The sequence below is a fragment of the Lissotriton vulgaris genome, chromosome 2_1 (genome assembly GCF_964263255.1).
Source record: "Lissotriton vulgaris chromosome 2_1, aLisVul1.2, whole genome shotgun sequence".
NCBI classification, from domain to species: domain Eukaryota; kingdom Metazoa; phylum Chordata; class Amphibia; order Caudata; family Salamandridae; genus Lissotriton; species Lissotriton vulgaris.
This window is the reverse complement of record NC_141687.1, coordinates 1699127691-1699152321: the sequence shown is the minus strand read 5'-3', so window position 1 is coordinate 1699152321 and position 24631 is coordinate 1699127691. Positions and strand designations below refer to the sequence as shown.

The following is a 24631-nucleotide window of genomic DNA, read 5'->3' as shown; positions in this document are numbered from 1 at the left end:
CTCCATAACAGGATGTTGCACGAGGGACTGGAACCGCTCCAGGGGCTCAAAGCGAAATGGGAGGAGAGTGTGGGCAGGCCCATTCCAGACACGGTGTGGAGCCATATTTTACGGCGCACATGGAAAGGCACGAGGAATGCGCGTTTCCAACAAGTGCATTTCTTTGTGCTACATAGGGCCTATCTGACTCCGGAAAAAATACGGCGGTACTTCCAGGTGCAGGACGCACGGTGCCCGAGGTGTTTGTCTCCGGAGGCGGACATGGATCATTTGTTTTGGGGTTGTCCGCATTTGGAGGCCTATTGGGCAGAGGTGGGGGACCTCCTAAACGATGTGACCGACAGGGAGGTGGATTTCGACATGGCGGCGTGTCTGTTGCTCTGGTTCCCGCACACCAAACACACTAAGGTGACGAGCAAATTTATTGACCTGGGTTTGATACTAGCACAAAGAGAGATCTCATGGCATTGGAAGTCCAAGGGCGGGCCGTCAGTGAGGAGGTGGAAGAATGAATTGTTGCGATGGTCTGAATGTGAGAGTGTGCTCCGAATGAAGCAGGCTGTCAAGCTTGGTAATGAGAAAGCCTTGGATGCAGCGCGTGCGTGGGAATTGGTGGTGCAAGCCTTGCGTGACTCGTTAGTAGAAGATGAGGACTGAGTGGATGGGACCTGTGGACACTGCGAGGCGTACTAACTCAGAATTGTCATTGACACTGTAGCGTGATCCATACTGCACTTAAGAATAGGACACACACCATTAGCAGTTGCCGGGGAGGGGACACTGGGGGGCTGTTTAGTGGGAGTTCGGGGTGGGCCGGAAGCCAGGGGGTTGGTTGACCGCGATGGCGATTCTGAGCTGAGAAGGGCCTGTGGGGCGTAGGAGATGAGCGGGAGGTGGCAGAGGGGCGCGGGTCAGGTATGGTAGGCCCCACAGAGCGCGGGGCGGGTCTGGAAGCGGTTAGTATCATTGACCTGCATAGATGGGATGGCTGACGCTGTTATTTGTTGTGGGTGGGGGGGTAAAATGCATATACGTAAAATGTTCTTTCGACCATTGTCCCTAAGGGACACTCACCGTGATGCCTTCCTGCTATTTAGGGTACTACGCCGCCCGGCCTCCGGGATGCGGGCTGAATGGCTGTGTATGATATACGTTTTAATGATTGAACGGGGGGACATTACGAGTGGACTGGTTGAGCCATTGTATTCTGTGGTTTCTAATTCTGCAATAAAAACAAATAAAAAAAAAAAAAAGTATAGATGGACAAGGGCCAAGCAAATAAAGAGATGGAGCTCATTCAGGTACAAAATAACTGCAGAACTAGGATGCAGCGTATAAAGAAACAGAACAGATACAGGTATAATAACTGAGATTCAGACAGAGCTAGGTCTGTTTTATGAAAGACAGAACAGGTGCAGGTAGAAGTCAGGTAAAGATGCGCTAGGGCCTGGTATTTTAAAAGATTACCACTTTTAAGCAGAGGGACAACAAGACAAAGGCTCTTTACGACCTGCAGTCTTGTGTACCTGCTTGTAACCAGTGGGAGTTGTTAAAAACCTTGCCATTAAGATTGATAATACCTTACCTCTTTCAGCCAAGTACTCTTTGCTTGCCTTTTCATGCCATTCCTATCTTTGTTATCCAAGTAAGGTCCTGTCATCGCTTATAGAGAATGGTAAACCTACGGCAGCCTCCACCATCATGCATTCCTGGCTTTATTACTGTTACTCCCTTTATTTGGCGTAGCTGAGCTCTAAATGAGCTCTAGAAAAGTCTGAAATCTAGGTTAATACTTAATGGGCCAGAAGTTGTCATGCTCGACCTTCACTCTGCCAACTTCACTGGCTGCGGATTCATGCCATGATTCCTCAAGGGTAAAGATTTGTGCAAATACATAACACTGAAAGTAAGGCTTCCTTGACTGCCATATTCATCCTCACTGCCCTACTGGAAATGTTTTGTTAGCTAGGCTGCTCTTTCTTCATAATCCATGGTACCTCAAATAAAGCTGTGGTGGAAAACACTGCTCTTTACTTAGTTCCAGCATATGAAAGGATTTGCCTCTGAAACGTAGCCTAATTCCTACTGAATCCTAGAACAGTTTCAAGACGTGGCTCTTTTCTTCCTTCTTTCCTTTCCCTTGCACCTCTTAATTCCAATACTCACCCTTTCCCCTCATTTTTTAGTGTCTTCAAACCCTCAAAGATGTCTGTACATTCTATAAAAAGTCTATCATAATATATAGCAGCGCCAGGTATAGGTACACGAACCGGGCCTGGTATATGAAGGGATAGAACAGATATTGGTGCATGAAAAAAGTTCAACAAGACTAGTATATTAAGAGAAGTACAGATGAAGTAAGCCCGCTATACAAAGAGATACAAAGAGTTACAGACCAACTGAAGTTTGTATGTAAAGAGAGCAACAGACAATACAGTGTATGGTGCATATGTACACAAAGATAAAAAGGTGGGCAGGGTCCAGTACAAAGAGAGAGATACAAATGGACTGTGACATTCGAAGTACAACATCGATGCAGTCCAAGAAAACAAAGAGATGATGGACCAGGTCCAGGTGCACATGCAGAAGTACAGATAGGCAGCGATGTGGTCCATAAAGGACTATATGTATTACGGTCTGGTGTATGAAAGAGAGGTACCCATGAAATAGGTTCTTTTACAGTCCATTTCAGGACTACAGGTCTTGCTCTTTGGACCTTATAAGTGTTTGGCCATGCAGCACATAATCCTGGGTGCTGTGTCATCAGGGATTGAAGAGTTGGCACTAGCAACCCTGCATATTTTATTTATTTAATACATTACTTGTTGAGACGTGTAATAGCCTTTAAACTATTAAAGACAATAAAATGAAGAACCACGTATCCCTTTGAAGTCAATAGCCACTTTCTTTGGATAGTGAACATGAAGAACATCAAATTGGAAAGTGTTCTGAAAAATAAATCCCCCAAAATTTAGGAGAATACCAGTGGAATAAAAAAAACAATGCACATGGATGATGAATTGAAGATAAGACAAAGGCAACCTGAACAAATCACGTAACAATATCTGACTGGAAAAAAGGCAGAGCTAAGGTAATAGGATGAAATAGGATAAAATCCACACTCCAGAACTGCAACATCACACCAAAAAGGGACAAAAAGCACAGGAACAAAAATAGTATAGCGAGGGCTCAACAATCCTGCTGGCAAAAGGGCTGCATTTTGACGATAGGTTCCAGGTCGCAATGCCTATTTATACGAAAGGAAAAATAGGAAGTACCAAACATTGATTTGGGAGAAAATCTTGCCAAGAAAGATTAGGAAAATAATTGGAATAATTTGTAGTCAGCGGCATCTTTGTTTGCGGCCCAAAACCAGGCAGCCCTGCCCCCCAGAGCAAGGTTCCTTCCTAGTGGTGCCCAAAATGGTCTCTCTCTTTCTTTTCAGAGGACTGTCCTGCCATCCCTACACTCTTCCCAATTTTAGAAATATCTCCTGGTTTTTGGGACAAAGTTCAAGTCATCTTGCAAAGCAGAAGTGAAACATATGCTCTCACTTCCACACAAGCCTCTAAAGTCTGAAACAACCTAAGTAATATCTTTTTTTCTTTCAGGCAGCACAGGAGGAGGGCAGCTGCATGCTCCCAGTAGAGGAGAGACAGTAAGGTGACAGAGGAGGGCAAGGGGCACAGTGTAGGGGTCCTGCAATAGCTAACATTATGTCAATATATCTTTGTAAATTAAGAGCGCAAAAAACACACAAGGGTGTTAGCCCTGGCATCCTTGGCCAGACTCCGCACTACAGTCTCGCAGCTCCTTGGAACCGGCATGACGTATCTTCAACACAGATCCGCGCAACGCACTGCAAACCAGAGTTTAAGGTACTTTGTTTGGCAGGACTACCTGGGGCCTTGCAACCAGCCTGAACTTGTGATTTTATCCCAGTCCGGCATAACCAGATATCCACAGTTGCCGCTTTGTGCTTTTTAGAGCTATTTTCACACAAAAAATGTAAACTGCTAATCTCTGGTCTTACTGATTGGAGTTTTGTCTTTTTTTTATTAATTAAAAAAGTGCTCTATTTTTCTAGCTTTGCGTGGGATCCTTGTTGTGTGATGTTTTTGACTTTTTGACTGTTTGAAGTGTTGTACAAATACTTTACACATTACCTCAAAGTTAAGCCAGAGTGCTCTGTGCCAAGCTACCAGAGGGTTGAGCACAGGTTAATTTAGGGTTGGCTTGTGCGTCACCCAGACAAGGATTGATTTTGCTGCTTGACCAGGGGTCAAAATAAATAAATAAATATTATAAATCTATCTATCTATCTATCTATCTATATATATATATATATATATATATATATATATATACAACTATTATAAAGGAAGAACTTTGAGGCTTTGAGGCGGGTAAACTCGGGAACCACAGTGCCAATTAACACACCCGATACATCGTTGTAATCCTCAGGGTGTGCAGATGGACATAGGCTATATAAATTAATAATAAATACGCTATTTAAAAAGTATACGTTTAAAAAAAAGTTGTCCCTTCAAAGTAGCGCCGGCTGTGACGTGCGTGCTTACATCAGGAGGGGCGTACACGAGCGCGAGGAGCGGCAGAGGACAGCGCGGGGAGGAGCGGCGGAGATCAGCGCGGGGAGGAGCAGTGACGAGGAGCGGCGGAGATCAGCATGGGGAGGAGCAGTGACGAGCGGAGGAGCAGCGGACATGAGCGGGGGACAGACGGTGAGGATCGGCGGGCAGGCAGTAAGGAGCCGCGGCGGGGAGGAGTGGTGAGCGGCGGATGAGGTAGGGCTCAAAGTAAGCAGTGAGCAAAGCAAACGTTAGGGAGGAGAGGAGCGGTAAGCGAGCCACCGGTACCAAACGGAAAAAGAAACGTGTGCAGGTTACAAAAGCGTGCAAAGTGGAGCGGTCAGCTGAAAGCTAAAATAACAATCGGGAGAAGGTAGCAAACGGGGCATTACAGGAGGAAAAAGTGACGTGGGCAGGTACCAAACGGGGCATTACAGGAGGAAAAAGAAACGTGTGCAGGTTACAAAAGCGTACAAAGGGGAACGGTCAGCTTAAAGCTAAAATGACAATCGGGAGAAGGTACCAAATGGGGCATTACAGGAGGAAAAAGTGATGTGGGCAGTGACGTGGGCAGCTTACAAAAGCGTACAAAGTAAACATAGAGGCATAACGTCAGGGCGGGCGGGGACCCTGAGCCATTATTGCTCCCGGACAACGTCGGGACGGGCTACTAGTATATATATATATCCCCAACTCCAAGCTCACTCAGCTATCGGCTGAAAACAGGACACAGACACCAGTTGATTGCTCCTTTTTTCCCTTCTTCAATCACGCTGTACACGGCAAGATGACACGTTTCGCCCACCTACTGGGCTTGTTCACATAACATCAATATATATATATATATATATATATATATGTATATATATATATATATATATATTCCAGGTTACAGTACATAGCGATGCCTGTGGTCTAGTGTCAGGATATAAACAGAGGTTTAGATAGACAAGGGCCCAGAATATGACAAGAGATGTCGGATCGGTGGAAACAGGTACAGGCATTCCCAGGGCCCTCAAATAAAGAATGTGATACTTAACAAAGGTAGACACACTCATAGTATAGCAAGGTGTGTATGTATACACAGATTAGAAACGAATTGATATCTGTGTGGAGAGGAGTGAAGCCTCAATCTTGTTTTGGATTAATACCATATGCCTACTTAACATCAGAAAAGCTTTTTGAAAATCAGTACAAAAACAGACCAGCAAAGCCAGTGGCATACAGCAAAAAGTCTCTATATTAGGAATGGCCCAGAGAGGTGAATCACATCAAGCATTATAAGAGAAAGGTCACTCAGTCCCTACGCCCATCAATGAGACAGTTTAGAACCAATATCCCAACCAACAAATCTTGCTATGTGGGCCATATGTTTCCTGTTATGGACCAAACATCCTTTTGTCTTTATCTGAGCATCCTTAAGCCGGAGACATGGACATCTCCAAGACCATGCATCTATTCACACCCTAGAGCCAGCTATCCAAGCAAGGGATTTGGCTACCATCAGTGCTTTGCAAGATCTCGCTTGGCAAGCACTAAACTCAAGTTAAGAAAACAGGCAACAGCCACGAAAATTGTTTAAATGACTGGAAAGCTCCAGATCGTGCAGAGGAAATCCCCCTCTGCCGGTGGCACCAGAGGGAAGGAAATTGCAGACAAATCCCTCCGCATTTGCCAGAGCCCGTTTAAGGTGTATTGGGTGTAGTAAACTCTATAAAGGTAGATTAACTGGATAATTGAAAACCGAGATGCTAAAGTCAACGTTTGGGCGATTTCAAACCATTCCCCCAATTTTTATTAGTAAATGTACTCACCACATGCGCCTCTCAAGAAGCGTGCGAGGCTGTGTGCATTAATAATGTACGATCAATAAAACTGGGAAATCATATTACTCCCCAATGAGTTTACAGTGAGTTTTCTCTCAAGTGGGCTCAATTCAGGAATCTTATCCAGATCCTGCAAGGACGAGGAGACGTGTCTTGGTTGAAAGTAGCTAAGGAACTGTGATGAGTGAAGTTCAAGCTTGTACTGTAGGTCCACATCCTTCACCCAAGAGATGCTGTTAGTTTGTATCCCACCTGGGAAAACCATGAAGTGTTGCCACCTGCAGAAGCAATGTCCCAGCTCACAATGGAGTCCTAACCACCAGCTTACAGTCCAATGAAGAGTGCAGTAAAAGCAGCGTTGCTCCAGATTTGTAGTGCTTTTTGATGAAAGTGGATGCATGTCTGCGAAGCTTCCCCACCCCTACAATAGAGTACTCAATTGACTTCTGCCAATGCTCATTTATTAGTTCAGTGTGTCTCATCCCAATCGAAGCCTAACAGCCCTTCGCTGAGGTAGGTGGGAGGCAAGGTAGCACTTCTGGATTCTGGATATCCAACGTACCCAACCCTCTCACCTTATTACCTCTGTCACCATTTCAGAAGATAGTATTTGATTCTTGCTGGACTTTCAGCTCATTATTGCTAGCACCAAAGGCAGCTGGTGTTTGTCCATTCTATATATGGTTGACACTGAGGTATTTGTAGACCAGAGGCTGGTATACATTAACAACAGTACAAGCTATATGTAACCGTTAGCTAGGCGCCAGGGCCACGTGCATAAAGAGCGGTACAGACCAACACATACCATGGACATAAACAGGGACAGAGAGAAGAGGCACTGTTCCAAAAACTGAAAAGATGTTTTATCTAAAACTCAGGTACAGATACTAACCAGTTCAAGGACAAAGCTATCTGGATCAGAAGTCACTTGCACAGTTGGTAAAAATAAGGAATTAGCAGTACCAGACGTGGTCTCAGTCAGCAAGGCACAAACACAGACTGACCGGACGGCAGTGGCAATATTAGTACATGCCAATTCAAGGAGTGAGGGCACAACCATTGACCTTAGTGTTGCGAATGATGGTGATCAGTTAATGGCCAATCAGAACTAAAGACATGAACCCTGGCTGGTCCATTAGCAGAGCACATTGGGCGTAGGAAGGCAATACTAGATGCATAATCATTAACCACCTAGTGACAGAAATGTAGATATCAGGTGTGAGCGCAGTTAGTGCTGGGGTAGCTATTGGCCAGTTCATGGACAGAGCAGGAGGGATCAGATGTGGGACAGTCAGAACTGGAGAAAAATAGCTATTTACCTGTCCATTTTCAAAGTTGGGGGAATATTGGGGCCTGGGACAGTTCGAGCTAGACACAACTGCTGACAAGTTCATCATGTGGGCTGGAGAGAGACTTGAGCACTGATGCAGCATAAATGCTTGGGTTGATCCATTGATAGAGCTGGAGTCAAAGACAGAGAGGAGTAAACCATGCAGTCCACTGACAAAGCTGGAAAGATCGGGTTTGTGCAAAGTCTGTGATAAAGAGACGTCTGGCAACTATGTGGACTGGAGAGAACCAATGTGGGGCATTCAGTTATGGAGATACAGACACTGACCAATCATTTAAGTAATGATTCGAACGTGGACGCATTCATAGTGATAGACACACACATTGAACACTTTATTGTGGGAAAAGAGGAAGACGCAGTCATCGCTAGAAACATAGATACTGACCGATTCATTGACTGAAGGGATCCAGTATGTGTGCAGTGAAGTAGAGACGTAGATATGCACCAGTCTTTTGACTGACAGGAGGGATGGGGGCACAGTCTGAGGTAGAGATTCAAATATACTAGTTTGCTAGCTGAAGGTGAGATACAAATACTGATAAGTCTGCTGACTGCATGGATTAGACGTGGGTGCCATCTGTCTATGACAGACAATCAGATACACAAGCCTGCTGATTGGATTAATGAGAGGAGGTGCAGTCTGTGATAGGGAATCAGAAACTGACAAGTCTGCTGATTGGATGGATTGGACATGTGCGCAGTCCATGACTGACAATCAGATACTGACACCGACAAGCCTGCTGATTGGATGGATGAGATGTGGGAGAAGTCAGGAACAAAGACTCAGATACAAATCAGTTCATTTCTTGGAGGGATCAGACCTAATGCACTGGAATCAGGAGACCCATGCTTCTTCTTACCTTACGGGTGTGACCCACCATCACGTCAGTGCATCCCACCCGATGGAGGCCTTTGCCAGGAGGCAGCCACAGTGACTGGGCAGTTCCCATGACTGGTCAAGCACCAGGATCACCTAAAAAATAAAGATGCAGACCTCAACATGACACTTCGTCACTCAAACCTCACTGATGAAAAAGGTCACATATCTTTTCCATCATTCCCAAAACTAGAACTTAAGCACTCATTCAGTTAATATATTTTAATAAATATTACCATGTCTATTACACCCATTGAAATGTACTTTGCTTTAGGCAGGATACACTTGAGAAGGTCGTGGTAGGTGATTTTTAGGTCTGGCTTGACAACACAGCTATAACAATTAACGGTTCAAAGCCAGAGGCTCCTAGGGAGGATTTTAAGACCCACAGGATTTATTCCCCAAAATCAGAAAAAAGAACAATACGAAATCCTGAGGTCTAAAAGAAATGGTATACAGAGTGTGGCGAATGCCCCTACTGTCTATTACAAAAGCTGTGTATAAAATGTCATACAAAACCAGTGACTAGGCCCAACAGAAATATCTTTGGGCATTTCCCTTTTTAGGACGAACTCCCTCACTCACCAAAGGTGACATGCTTCATCATTTGGGATTGTCCTTCCAGAGGATAAACCTAGTTCCTCTGGGGGCTTCAACCCCCTCTCTGAGAGGGAGGAGCTCAGGGATATTTTGAATGTTGTCTAGGATGTACTAAATCCACAAATGAAGAGCTAATAGTGTTAGTGAGGGCGCAGCGCAAAATATATGTTGTGAAAAACTATGAGGAAAGTGAATTAAAACTAGCTTGCGGGTGTCCAAACATCCTTTATTGTAGGACGTACTCCGCCAGGATTAAAAATGCAGTGCACCAGCGGTCTGGATTTTCGAATCCAGACCGCTAGTGCACTGCCTTAGTACATCCTAGACAACATTCAAAACATCCGTGAGCACCTCCCTCTCCGAGAGGGGGTTGTAGCCCCCAGAGGAACTAGGTTTTTCCTCTGGGAGGAGAATCCCAAATGATGAAGCATGTCACCTTTGGTGAGCGAGGGATTTCGTCCTAAAAAGGGAAATGCCCAAAGATATTTCTGTTGGGCCTAGTCACTGGTTGTGTTTGACATTCCATACACAACATTTGTAAATAGATAGTAGTGGCATTCGCACACTCTGTTGACAACACAGCTGTCACCAGACATTATGTGATCAACCGAAAGAAAGCTTTACAAATCTCGACCAGCGGAGGGGGTTGGGTCCTCCCACAAGATGGTAGTGAGGAGTACATGTTTTTGATTGAGCAGAAATAGTGTGCTTCCACTAAAAAAGTGCCTGCCCTGCATGCAGCAGTGATTAGTAATACATTCTGTTTATATATCCACCTACCAGAGCCAGTCGCAGTGTGGCTGGCTAGAGACAGGTTGCTTACATGCATAAAGAATCAAGCGTACAATGAGATGGAGCTTGAACTTTTAGTAGCAAGCACATGGCGCTATGATGCTGTTAAAGTGTCTTAGATAAACACAAACTTGATGTATTTGTTTTTCTTTGGCAGCAGCACAGCTGGGAGGGGCAGACTTAAGAAATGCATTGTTGTTTTCCAGTCCCAGAACCCTCCCTTTCCTATTATTAACTTTAGACTTCAGAGTGCAATTGTGAGTTAGAGTAGAGTACTGGATGCCCAGGGCTTCTCTAATCTTCATGCATTTTACATATTTTATTTATTTTTAATTCCTACACTGCCTCTATTGCTGAACCTCTCACCCACGCCAGCACTCTCACCCCTTTATAATGTTTCCACCTACTGCTCACGTTTGCATGGCAAGTAGTGTAGAACTGAATTCCCCCTATCAGTCTTGGCTAAAAAAAATATTTTCTGCAACTCAGAGGAATTGTTTGCCTGCAAACTGCAGCCTACAAAAACAGGTTAATTTGCACAGGTAACTACTAACGTTTTTGGAGCAGAAGACTCCAGAAGACCATTCTTTTATTTACAAATGGAGTGTGCCTTGTGGGAATATGGCATGCACCAGAGCCAAGAGGCAGATTTACTGATATTCTGTGTCTGGGTTGAGTCACTTTTGTGGTGCTGCCCTGACACAAAATCTTTTTTGTTATTTACTAAGCCATGCAAAGCCACTTTGCGTGGCCTTGAGTGGGTTAGTAAATACTAAGTAATGCAAGGCATTGCAAAGTGACTACTCGCGTTGCTTTGCGTTGGGAAGGCGCTCCATGGTTGGAGCATGGGCGTTCCCATGCATCCACCCATGGATTTTGGCACATTCCCAGATTTACAAAGACTTAAAACCTGGGAATGCGTTAAAATGCTACGGCTTCCTCTGTAAGGCCTGTCCTCGTTATTTCCTCTTTCCACACATTTTGCAGCACACACAGAAAGAGGAAAATTCCACTAAGGATTGACTTTTTGCAGGAAGGTGTGCCTTCGTGGAAAATAACAATCTGCTTACAAAGCAGGCTACATTGCACAATGGTGCAAGGGTGCCTGTGTTGGCGCCAAGAACCACACAGTGTGCCAGCTCTAGGAGGCAGAGATAATGGCTGTTTCTTAGTTGATATGGTACATTTCTGCTGTCTCCCTTTCACCCAACGAACTGTAGCAACTCTACTTAATGCCCTGCAGTGCGTGAAAAATGTGTAAATCTGCCCCTTCAAATTTATTAAGGCTCCATCGTTGAGGCTTTAAACCTAAAGCACCAAAGTTTTTTCCATTGGTGATCTATTGTCAATACGAACACAACATTTTTTTAAATAAATGTCTTACTCAGAAATGGCAGCATAATCTAGATTCTTCGAAGATGCAAATGAAAAACGTGTTTCAAGTGTAAAATAGGCCATTTTATTACTCTTTTATCACTGGATAAGAAAAGACACAGCGTCTTTTTTATGTTCCTTTGAGATTGCAGCAGATACAGGGACATCGATTTGCATTCCCAAGCAAGCAACATATTCAATTGCCCTTCCTTCCAATCACTAGTACACAAAATCTTATTTTGGACCCCAAATAAAATCCATACCCTTTCCTAAATGTGCTTTAAAAGTACATACAATGCAGCCACACCTGGTTGTTAAGTTACCTTAAACAGTCAAAACAATTAAGGGAAACACTTGCAATCAGTATGCTTCTTGTGTGCAAAAGAAGACCTTTTATTGCAGTTTTCACACTTCATGAAAAGAGACCAAAAGTCTACCTATAAAAAAATATCAAAAGATGTTGGTTGATGTTGGTTTAACCACTGCTCTCAACACGAAAATGTGCATACACTTTCTTTGTTTTGTTAGTTGCTAATTCACAATTGCTTTGTATTTAGGAACATAGTTTGTTTACGAGGCAACCCTGAAGCACTCACATCGAACAGTATAAGACTGATGACGAGAAAAGGGGACGCTAAGAATGATAGATGTCTGAAAGACATAAATACTCTAATTCAACAAAAGGATTCTACCACTTACAATATATCCTTCCTAGTCTAGAAAAATTATAATGATGGTGGTGGGAAAAGTGTTGAACCCAAGAATTGTCCTGGGAAACACTACATGTTATTTTAATACCCCTCACTGGAAAAATACGTTATTGCCTTCCCTAGCTGCCAGTGTTAAAAATAGGGAGACGGAGGGGGGTATACTGTTATGAGTTACCTCCTACTTGGTCGCCCAGGATAAGAAACCTGAAACAAGCCCATCCCCAAAAAGATGCTACTATGACACTAAAGGCAATGCTGAACTAAGTCTTCATTTCTTCGGTCTACATTAGAATTGCCTGAGTTTATTTATCATTAATAATATTAAGATGATTATGTCTGGTAATTTGGGAAACGAAGGGAGCAGAATAAACAAGCATCAGTAATGTCATCTTTCATCAAAACGAGTTTGCTTTTCAAGGAAGGGATGTGGCGCAATATACAGAGTTGACAACTTTGGGACTGGGGAACCGGGTTTGAGTTTCGTCTCTCCCTAACCGCATCCCTGAGGCGGCTTTTCTCGCTGTGTGCGGCAATTTACGAAAAGCTGCGTTACATGACGAGCTCAGCACGTCATCCGCACATAACTACCGTGGCTGATGACGAGCTGAGCTCATCATCAGCAGCCAAGAGGCTAAAAAACACATGCTGATCGTAACAAATAAACGTAAACAGTGCCAATGAAAACCAAATAGGAATGGAACAAAATTACAAATGCTGATCCAACTACGCCAACAGTTGAAGCAATGGTGGAACTCTCCATGAATGAAGCTGCGCTTGATGATGCTGTGGTTGAAGCAATGATTAAACTCTCTTTGTGAATGAAACTGCGCTTGCTGATGCAACAAAAGCATTGAAATGTAGAAATTAGTCACCACTCACCTAGTTCCTAATGCCGCCAGCAGAGAGTGTTTCCGTGTTTCTCTTGCCATGCACAGAAAACCCCATTTTCCTAAAACACGAGCAAGAGGAAAAGCAAAAAATTATGCTTTGCAACAATCATAAAATCAACAGGAATGTAGAGTACACGTAATAGGGCCAGTCGCCATGGGAGGGAACTAAGCACACAAAGGCGGGCCAAATACAACAATGCACTGATGAAAAGCCCGCATTTTGGAATGGCACAAACAATAACCAATAGAAATCGATGGGCATGCCAAAAGCCTGCAGAGGAGATGCAGCATGTAGAGAGACAGCGCATGTGTGCTGCCTAGGCTAGACCTAAAAATGTTAGATGGAATGCATGAATTAATCTGAAAATTGGGTCTGGACACAATGGGCCCGATTCACAGAACTAACTTAAGACAAAATCCTAAACTTACTACCATTTTGGTATTCACAGAAGGCACTTACTCATTTTGGTATTCACAGAAGGCACTTACTCATTTCGGTATTCAAGTTCAGAAATTTGTATAGCGCACTACTCACCCAGAGGGTCTCAAGGCGCTTGAGGGAGGGGGGGTGCTTTACTTATCGAATATCCAAGTTTTTAGTTGCTTTCTGAAGGCGAGGTGGTTCTGTGTAAGGCGGAGGTGGGTGGGGAGAGAATTCCAGGTTTTGGCCGCTAAGTAGGAGAAGGATCTTCCCCCATGGTTGATTTATGGATGCGCAGAATAGTGGCGTGGGCTTGATTCGACGATCGTAGTTGGCGGGAGGGGGTGTAGAAGGACAGTCGCGTGTTGAGACATTCGGGTCCTTGGTCGTAGAGGGCTTTGTGTGCGTGGGTGAGGAGGCGGAACGTTATTCTCTTGTCGATAGGGAGCCAATGGAGGTCTTTCAGGTGGCCAGAAATGTGAGCTTGCCGAGGGATGCCCAATATGAGTCTGGCTGAGGCGTTTTGGATTCGTTGGAGTTTTTTCTGTAGTTTGGCTGTGGTTCCGGCGTAGAGGGTGTTTCCGTAATCCAGTCGGCTGGTGACCAGTGCGTGGGTGACCATCTTTCTTGTTTCGGTGGGGATCCAATAGAAGATTTTTTTGAGCATGCGGAGGATGTTGAAGCAAGATGATGAGACGGCGTTGGCTTGTCTGGTCATCGAGAGGGAGGAGTCCAGGATGAAGCCCAGGTTACGTGCGTGATCCGTAGGTCTGGGTGCGGTTCCCAGGGCCGGTGGCCACCATGAGTCGTCCCAGGCAGAGGGGGATGATCCTAAGATGAGGACTTCTGTTTTGTCCGAGTTTAGTTTTAGGCGGCTGTTCTTCATCCAATCGGCCTCTTCTTTCATTCCTTCGTGTAAGTTGGTTTTGGCGGTGTTTGGGTCTCTGGTGAGGGAGAGGATAAGCTGGGTGTCGTCTGCGTAGGAGATGATGTTGAGGTTGTGTTGGCGTGCGATGGATGCGAGGGCACTCGTGTATACGTTGAAGAGGGTGGGACTGAGTGATGATCCTTGTGGTACACCGCAGATGACTTCAGTGGCCTCTGATCTAAAAGGGGGAAGGCGGACTCTTTGGGTTTTTCCGGCGAGGAACGAGATAATCCAGTCCAATGCTTTCCCTTGTATTCCAATGTTGCTGAGGCGTTGTATGAGGGTGCTCTGACAGACTGTGTTGAAGGCTGCGGAGAGGTCGAGTAGGATGAGGGCGGCTGTTTCTCCGTTGTCCAGTAGAGTTCGAATGTCGTCTGTTGCTGCGATGAGGGCGGTCTCAGTGCTGTGTTTGGCTCGGAAGCCAGACTGTGAGGGGTCGAGGGATTTGTTGGATTCAAGGAAGGCGGCGAGCTGATTATTGACGGCTTTCTCAATGACTTTGGCAGGGAATGGGGGGAGCGAGATGGGGAGGTAGTTCTTAAGTTCAGTGGGGTCTGCTGTGGGTTTCTTCAGGAGGGCGATGAGTTCGGCATGTTTCCAGCTATCCCGGAAGGTAGTGGAGTTGAAGGAACAGTTGATGACATCGCGGAGATGGGGTGCGATGATGGAGTCTGCTTTGTTGAAAATGTGGTGGGGACATGGGTCGGTTGGCGATCCTGAGTGGATGGAGTTCATCAGGTGGATGGTGTCTTCGGTGGTGATTGGGTTCCAGGCGCAAAGGTTATTAGAGTGCGGTATTGGTTCGGAGGTGGGTGGAGTGGGCTGGTCTTCGGACTGGTTTTCAAAGCGGTTATGTATGACGGCGATTTTGTTGTGGAAGAATGAGGATAGAGAGTCGCAGAGGTCTTGGGAGGGAGTGATGTTGTTGGTGCCGGCGGTGGGGTTGGTAAATTCTTTGACGATGTTGAATAGTTCCTTGCTGTTTTGGGGATTGTCGTCAAGTCGATCCTTGAGTGCTGATTTCTTGGTGGATCGGATCAGTTGGTGGTGTTTGCGGGTGGCGTTCTTGAAGGTGGCCAGGTTGTCAGTGGTTGGGTTTTTTCTCCAGGCTTTCTCGAGAGAACGACAGAGCTTCTTGGAATTCTTAAGGTCATCGTTAAACCAGGGGGCTTTTTTGCTACTTTGCTTGATTAGATGGTTCTTCAAGGGTGCTAGTTCGTCGGCGCTGTGGGTGATCCATTTTGTGAGGTTGGTGGCTGCTTGGATTGGGTCCGATGATGTGGCAGGGGGGTTTTGGTGGAGCGAAGTGAAGAGCTGGTCGATGGTGATTGTGTTCCAATTTCTTCGAGGAATAGGTTGTGGGGGGTTGTGGGTCGTGGTCTTGTTGTAGCTGAAGTGAACGCAGCTGTGGTCTGTCCAATGGAGGGCTGTGGTGTGATCGAAGGAGATGTGCTCTTGCTGGAGGTGAAGATAGAGTCGAGCGTGTGTCCGGCAAGGTGGGTGGGGGTGTCAACAAGTTGTTTGAGTCCTAGGTTGTCCAGGTTGTCCAAAAGGGAGATGGTGTTGCTGTTGTTTTTCTTTTACAAATGGAAGTTGAGGTCTCCCAGTAGAATGTAGTTCTCGGAGGTGAGGGCATGTGGGCTGATGAAGTCAGTGATTTCTTCACTGAATTGTGTGCGGGGTCCTGGTGGTCTATAGATGAGGGTGCCTCTGTGTGTGGTCTTGATCTGGAAGTGAAGGTGTTCGGCGGTAGCAAGGTTATCGTCGGAGCTGGTTGTGATGCGGATGGAGTTTTTATGAACGATGGCGATGCCTCCTCCTGTTTGGTTGATGCGGTCCTTTCGGATGATCTTGTAGCCGTCCGGGATAGCTATGGTGATGTCGGGTGCTGATGAGGCGTTCATCCAGGTTTCTGTAAGGAAGGCGACGTCCGGTAAAGTAGTGTCGAGAGGTTCCAGAGTTCAATGGAGTGTCTGTGGACCGAGCGGGTGTTCAACAGGATGCATTTCAGGTGGTAAGAGTCAGAATTATGTCTTGAGTTAGTGGATTTGGTGTGGGTCCTGATGCAGTTGAATTTGCAGGAGTGGCAGGAGAAAGGTCCATGGGTGTGTCCTGGGGCTGCTTGGTAGCATTGTGGTGTGCGGCCGGGGTTAAGGGCAGAGAGGGTTGCGGCGTTGTATGTTATGCGGGTGGAATGAAGTTTGCGGGGGCCAGGAGGTCTGGCGCTGGGCGCGGTCCAGGTGCGGATGGGCGTAGACGGGCTTAACTTTGGCGCGACCGCTGCGCGTGAACGCTGCGCGCAAAAGCATCTGTCATATGTGGATAGTGGAGGGGGGAGGGGCGAGGGAGGAGCAGCTGGGAGGCGGGAGCGGGGTGGAGGGCCGGGCAGGGAGGCACAACAACAAACAAACAACAAAATGGCTGCAAGCCAAAATCGAAACAGGATTGGGGCACAAAGTCAATAAACGCAACGAAAACGCCAGTGGCACTGGCACAGTCAGGCACAAATGATTGATTCAGGGAAAGGAAATATCAATGGCAATGCAAATATTGTCAAAGCGCACTTTCGCGATATAGCGCTGATATGCAAATATGCTAAGCGATCAGGCACTTGGAGTATTGGGAGCAATGCGAGCAAGCACACAGCAATTTGGCAGTAGTTAAAGTCTTAAAGTAAAGATTCTTCTCAGTTTAGGAGTCCTAAAGTTAGGAGTCCTCATTTTATGACTCCTAAATGCCTTCTGTGAATACCAAAAGTCTTAAAGTTAGGATTTTTCTCAGTTTAAGAGTCCTAAAGTGAGGAGTCCTAACTTTACTACCCATAAACTGATAAAAATCCTAACTTTAAGACTTTCTGTATGCACAGAAGGCATTTATGAGTCCCAAAGTTAGGAGCCCTAACTTTACTACTCCTAAACTGAGAAAAATCCTAACTTTAAGACTTTCGGTATTCACAGAAGGCATTTAGGAGTCCTAAAGATAGGACTGCTAACTTTTGTGAATACCGAAATTAGTAAGTGCCTCCTGTGAATACGAAAATGAGTAAGTGCCTTCTGTGAATACCAAAATGGTAGTAAGTTTGGGATTTTGTCTAGAGTTAGTTCTGTGAATCGGGCCCATTATCTATTGTTACCAATTTTTGTAAATGTACATAGTGTGTGTTTTGGCTCCACCCAGAGGAGTACTCTTCTCTCACTTTATGTCACTGGATATTTAGTGATTAATTCTCCCTTCTAGAAAGTGCTTCCCTTGGGATACAGGAGTGATTAATCTACCTCTGAACAGCATATACAAGCACAACATTGTCACCATCAACTATCTCCTATATGTATTTTAGACAGAAAGCAATCTTTCTTTGCTACTTTTTCCCAGCACTGGCAAAATCAATAGGACTAGATTTAATATGATAAACACCATTTAAGCATGCAACATACTTAAACAGTATTTGTGAATGCGTGTGTACACATTAGCCCATTTAAGCCAGAACTACTGCCTTTGTCAATACTAGTTGTGAACGATATACTGGAGAGCACTAGAGGTTTGTTTCTCCAGTGGAAAGGCCTAGCAAAGAGTGAACCATTTTGGGGGTGGGGTGAGCTGGTTATCAGAGGTGACAGTTTTCTTTTCTGATTAGTTCATTTTCCATGTTTGAGGTGGTTATTGGGTGCCCTTGTTGGTTAGTTCTTTTTATTTGTACTCCTCTTTCACTCAGTCTGATTGGCCATCTCTGGATGCAGGAGAAAATGTGTGATGTTGGAGCACTTGTGCATACCTGTGGTTGTTTTCAAGGCTTCATTACACATGCATGGGGAATTGAGGGATATCAGCCATTTTAGGCTCCTAGGAGACACAATGAATGCATCAGCTTGGCAAAAGGGAGTCTAACGCCAGAAGCAATATCCTGTTGTCATGGTGCAAAGTGGCAATCCTACTGTTCCCCATAACTTGGTAACTGATCTGAGGTTGCACTCTGTTCAGTGAATTCGATTTGACTTGGTTTGAGAAAGAAAAAAACAGAACTAAAATCAGGGTGTCATGTGGGAATACATATGCCTGTTCTAAGCCAATTTTGAAGGTGTGTAAATGATTCAACTTGCACAGTTTTGTCAATGATCATTGAAGTTTTAGGTCTGAACCTTCATTACAACTTCCAAAGTAGTATTTTTAAGACTATAAAAGATACTTGTGCTGATCTGGTGTTTGTAGTGACACAATGGGATGTGGCACACAAATACTTTGAAGGATTAGTTTCACTTTTTGGATCGCCTAAGGAGAACATTCCTGCATTTATATCAGCAGGGTGGGGGTCAGGAGACAGGTGGATATAAGGTGAGCTCAGGTGGAGCGAAATATGGACATGGTGTGAATTGTGACTACTGGAGTAATACTGAGAGTTTCATTCCATACTGCCCTCTAAGTATACCCAAAGTTGCTCGAAGCGACACAGATTTGACAATACTGTGCTATGTTGTATGTGATTTTATTACATCATACAGGGCAACCCAGTATACCCCCACAGGACTGGGTACTTTAACTCGAAAAGCAAACGTGTTTCTCGAGGATTTCTTTTAGAAAAACTGAAAATTATTACTTAAATTGGTCCAAGGAACCACAATCATTGCAAAAAATGTTCATGTAAACATGACGTAGTGCGTTAGTAGTACAGCTATGTTTTTTTAAATAGAAAAATAGTCAATTCATAGTACATCAAAATTGATTTTCCATACACAACATCTCTAATGACATTAGATTAGAATTCAGCAGTACAAAAATATTGAAACAAAAATAAGTACAATGCGCACACCGGCGCTCCCTTTAGATCATAATCTCTGTATTACTCCAGTTCTTTGGATCCAAGGTAGCGTAAAAATCCTCCTAACAACGATATTCCTCAAAACCTAGAGTCCATTTAGATTACTTTCACACAATGTAACTGTTTTGAGGAACTCAGAGCACTACCAGATGCAGCATAGTTTTTTTCCCCAAAACTTTATTTATTCAATTTGTCGCACACAAAACTGAGTGGTCCCATGGTAATACCGTTCAACTTATTTCCATTAAACATCTCAGTCCTATATACATTCACAGTTATTTATACAGGAATGGCATAGTAATATACATATCAGTAGACTTAGCTAGAAAGTTGCCCAATCACCAATCTCTACATACCAGATGCAGCATAGTTAGAGAGGAAAGCAATAGACGTTTCGGTCTCAATAGGCAATGTAGCTCAGCGAGATCATCTTCAGGACCCATAGTAGTGTAATGATAGGATGGTAATTAATATGTTACTTCGATCCAAAAACATTAATCCGAATCGTAATTAATATGTATATTCAATCCATATCTCGGGTAGGATAAATGCACAATCAATTGCATATGACTGCCATCGATATTCTTACAACGCCCAGAAATTGAATTGCTGATACACGGGTGACAACGCTGACCCCGTTGTGTACATCGCTGAAAATTTGAAAAAAATAAAAAAGCTTTTTTATTGCTGGTGAGAGGGTGGGGCTGGAGGCATCTACAACGTCTGTGTTACACACCCTCCCTACTACATGCTCCTCACCAGCAACAAAAGAATGCGCTATAACAGAGCATGTAGGCAGATTAGGGGAGTTACTGAGTTTTAATGAGCACTAAGCAGGCAACCTATGACAAGTTACTTCACATGAAGCAAGCAGAGTACAGGGTCCATAGCGCACAACAAGCAAACAGGATATGGGGGGCTTTAGGAATTATTAAAAAAACAAACTGGCAAGCTTGAGACACGCACTACACAAGAAGCAAGCAAGCTGAAGAGTTCACACTGCACACCCAGAAGACCGTCTAAGAGTACATACTGCACGAGAGACAGGCTGGTAGGAGGTTACTCACTGACCACCAGGCAGACAGACTAAGGCTACATACTGAAAAAAGCAGGGAGGCTAGTGTGGTTACTGACCCCCATGCATGAATGTTAGGTGGGCTTCTATGCACCCCAAAGTAGTGTGATTGGCACAAGGCGTTATTAAAGTCCACATAACATCACACATCAGGATCACACTGAGCCACAGACACATTTGGGGGACAAAACATTGGGGTGCAACGTCTCAATTGGACAGCTTTCTTCACATGCCTTCCTTTTTGCACCTCACCTCCTAGTGAATAGATATATTTCTGCAAATCGATGGCCAAACTATTTTAACATCCTTTGCAGAAAGCATTCAATCAATTAATTAATCAGGGAATTGTAAGCGCGTTACTCACCCGTGAGTGTCTCAAGGCGCTGAGGGGGGGGGGGGGGAAGCGGGGGGGAGGGTGGTCCGCAGATCTGTTTAGCCGAAGAGCCAGGTCTGAAGGATCTTTCTGAAGGTGTTCCGGGAGGGAGCATGTCTGAAGTCAGTAAGTAGCTCGTTCCAGGTCTAGGCTACAATGTGAGAGAAGGATCTTCCACCTGCTCTGGCTCTGTGGATGCGCGGGGTTTCAGCCAGTGCGAGGTTGGAAGATCAGTGGTTTCTATTGGGTAGGTGGATGTTGATTCTGTCATTGAGGTATTTGGGTCCGTTGTTTTGTAGGCATTTGTAGGCATGAGGATTTTGATAGTGACTCTTTTCTCCATGGGGAGCCAGTGGAGATTTCGTAAGTGTTGGCTGATGTGTTTGTGTCTGGGGATGCCGAGGACGAGTCTGGTGGTGGTGTTCTGTATTGTCTGGAGTTTACGGAGTAGGGACTTGTTGATGCCAGCGTAGAGTGGGTTTCTATAGTCCAGTCTGCTGGTGAGGAGTGCATGGGTAACTGTCTTCCTTGACTCAGGGAGGAGCTACTTGAAGGTCTTGCGGAGGATGCAGAGGGTGTTGAAGCAGCTGAAGGTGACAGCGTTGACCTCTCAGTTCATGGTGACTGATGAGTAGAGTACGATGCTGAGGTTCTAGGTGTGGTCTGAGGGGGCCGGTGGGCTTCGGATGGTGGTCGGCCATCAGGGGCTGTCCCATGCAGAAGGGGTGGTACAGAGCATGAGGACTTCTGTCTTCTCGGCATTGAGCTTCAGGCAGCTATTGGTCATCTAGACTGCGATGTCTTGCATTCCTTTCTGGAAGTTGAGTTTGGCAGTGGTGGGGTCTTTGGTGAGGGAGAGGATGAGCTGGGTGTCGTCGGCGTAGGATACGATGTTGAAGCCATGTTGTCAGACAATGGCTGCGAGAGGGGCCATGTAGATGTTGAAGAGGGTGGGGCTCAGTGATAAACGCTGTGGGACTCCGCAGGGGATTTTTGTGAGGTCGGAGAGGAAGGGTGGGAGTCTCATCCTTTGGCTTCTTCCAATGAGGAATGATCGGATCCAGTCCGGGGCTGTTCCTTTTTTTCCTGCATCGTGTAGTCTGGCGACTAGTGTGCAGTGGAGGAGACGGTGTCAAAGGCCACTGATAGGTCGAGTAGGATGAGGGCTGCAGAGTGGCCTTGGTACAGGAGGGTGCGGATGTCGTCTGTGGCAGCGAGTAGGGCGGTCTCTGTGCTGTGGTTGCTTCGGAATCCTGATCGGGATGGGAAGCATTGCAATGTGAACTCCGCTGCAGTCACACGAGTATAAAATACAAAACACAAACACATTCACATTTAATTCAGAACGGTTTAACAACTGAGCGATCCATAACCAGTAGTCAACATCTGTTTACAGAATAATCAGGGCTGCAGAAAACGAGTAGACAAACAAGGTGCCCCAACCAAGCGGACATTTTATACAATTTGTATATTGATGAAAATATATTTTTTGTCGGAAGATGGGCAGTCCGGGGAGACTGCAGACGAGGCACATCCACTTGTTATGGCAAGAAAAGCCATTCACACTTCACATGCAAATTTTCAAGACACATACATCTTCAAACTTGGATTAGGTATATGCTAGTTTAAGAATCAGGCATTCGCAACGTCAGTAGGTCTCGGCGACACAATAGCTACTGTGTTTAACTTTTTTTTGTTTTGTATTTTTTTTAAAGTTCTGTTTATTGATTTTCAAGACTAGATTGGTTTTTTTTGTGAGGTTTTGCATATGCTTGTCTTTTCTGTCAAAACAGGAGGAGAAATAACACTGGCAAAGAGTGGTACCCAGGGGCAAGCTTATTTTTTGTGCTGGGACAGGAGGTTGAGAGGGGGCAAGCAACAACAGAGGAAGGTGGGAGGGAGCAAGCAACTACAGAGGAAGGTGGGAGGGAGCAATCAACAACGAGGAAGGGTGAGAGGGATTAAACAACAACACAGAGAGGGAAGGGAGGGGCAAGCAATAACACAGATCAGGATGGAAGGAGGCAAGCAGTAACACAGAGTGGGAGGGGTACGTGGTTGAAGGACGGAAGGGAGACAGCATACATGTGCTGCTATGGAATACTGTAATTAAAAGAAAAAAGTTACCGAGGGCCTGAAAGCATGCACAGCAGAAAGACACTCACTGGGGAATGAAATTCAAGAGGGGGGACAAACAAATGAAGAGAAAGTAAAGCTGGCATAGGCTGACCAAAGAGAAGCATGGAAATACGAGTAATTATGAAGCCAACCCATGATAAGCAATGGGTGGGCTCTAAGTCATCAGTAACAAAATGTCTTGAACGTGACAGTGCATGAGCTGTTTCAGGCAAGACCTAAAATCAGTTCCCGGAAAGGGAGCAGTCATGGAAGAATACAAGGAGCCACTCAGCGAGGTGGTAAACAGGCTATGCTCCTTGGGAGGAACAAAATATGCTGGACGGCCTAAAACAAATAAATCTGCAAATAGAAAGAAAGCAAATGTGAGTTACAGTACACAAAGCCAAAGGTAAGCAATGGACTGAATACATTCTTATAAGCTTTCAGCATGTTCTCAATGTGTCTTTGAAACCAGACAGCTTGGCTTCAACCTTAAACATAAATGCAAGTCAAAGTAATCAGTGAGAAATGCACTCTTATGTTATGAAAGCTCAGTTAGTTAATGCAATTACTGCAGATGTCTGTGTGTGTAACCAGACAGTTGCAGAACTGAATCCTGGTTGGTAAAGGGGGGAATATTGACATGTGTAACTATAGTGCTACGAGGTACCAGGCTGTGACTAAAACTTTGTAAACATGCAAGTCATTATTTTGAAATTGCATTACAAGTAATATAAAATGGGACGTCAAAAGTGTGCAAAGAGATTTAGTGTTTAAGATAGAATAAGTGCCTTTAAACTTTGTTTTATAATATGCAATCAGTGTAAACCTTCTTGTAAGTTTCCAATGGAAGTACACTCTCGAGAACTCACCATCCAAACACCCATACATAACCTCTACCTTGGCTTTCCAGTACAGAAGAACTCCTCCCTTCCCTTTCAGCTGGAGACACCTTAAGGTTTTGTTATGTTGATTTGTATAGTGCACTAATCACCCTCTCGGGTATCCAGGCGCTTGGGCAGGTGTTTGGTCCCCAAGTTGCTCATATGAAGAGCCAGGTCTTCAGCTTCTTGTGGAACTCAAAAAGTGAGGAGGAGGCTCTGGAGTTTTGTTCCATGTCTTGGGTGCGATGGAGGAGAATGAGCGGCCTCCAGCTTTTGTGGACAGGGAGCGTGTGCGAGTGAGGCAGAGTATAGGTGTCTGGTGGACTGGTGAAAATATATATGTAGCTATTTATGTATTTTACTGTGATATGTAGGGCTTGGCATGTGTGCCGGAGAAGTTTGAATTGGTTGCAATGGTAAATGGGGTGCCAGTGAAGCTTCCTCTGCTGCGTTGTCATGTGGGTGAGTGTGGGAGGTTGAGTATGAGTCTTGCGACGGTGTTCTGGAAGGTCTGGAGTCTGTGTAGAAGTTGTTTTGAGATTTCGGCATATAGCGTATTGCTGTAGCCCAGACTGCTGGTGATGAGTGCTTGCATGACAGTCCCTCTGGTGTTCTAAGTCAACCATTTGAAGATCTTTTGCAGCATGCGCAGGATGCTGAAGCAGGAGGCGCACACTGCATTAACTTGAGCTGTCATGTTGAGCCTTACATCTAGGATGATCCCAAGATATCTTGTGTGGTCTGTGGGTGGGGGTGTTGGTCCTAGCTCTGATGACCATCAGGTGGGGTACCATGGGGAGGTCTTGTTGCCAAAGACCAGTACTTCTGTCTTGTCAGATGTGAGCTTCAGGCAGTTAGCTCACATCCAATCTGCTACTATGGTCATGCAGTTGGTGAAGTTGGTTCTGGTGGTGGTCGTCTTGTCTGTCGGGGAGAGGATGAGCTGGATGTCATTGGCGTAAATGACAGTGATGTCTTGTGATCGGATGATGTTGGTGCGCGGTGTCATG

The 24631-nt window shown here is 45.1% G+C and overlaps 1 protein-coding gene across 1 annotated transcript in view; it reads right to left on the bottom strand.

Annotated features, from left to right (window-relative positions):
• The window catches only part of PAFAH2 (platelet activating factor acetylhydrolase 2), a 176415-nt gene that overhangs the window by 129951 nt on the left and 21833 nt on the right, over window positions 1-24631 (bottom strand). Inside the window, exons 2-3 of the mRNA XM_086957665.1 lie at window positions 12999-13068; window positions 8627-8739 (exon numbers count right to left, since the gene is read on the bottom strand). Of these exons, the coding sequence (XP_086813791.1) occupies window positions 8627-8716 (90 nt within the window). The 5' untranslated portion in view covers window positions 8717-8739; window positions 12999-13068. The remainder of the gene's footprint in view (window positions 1-8626; window positions 8740-12998; window positions 13069-24631) is intronic.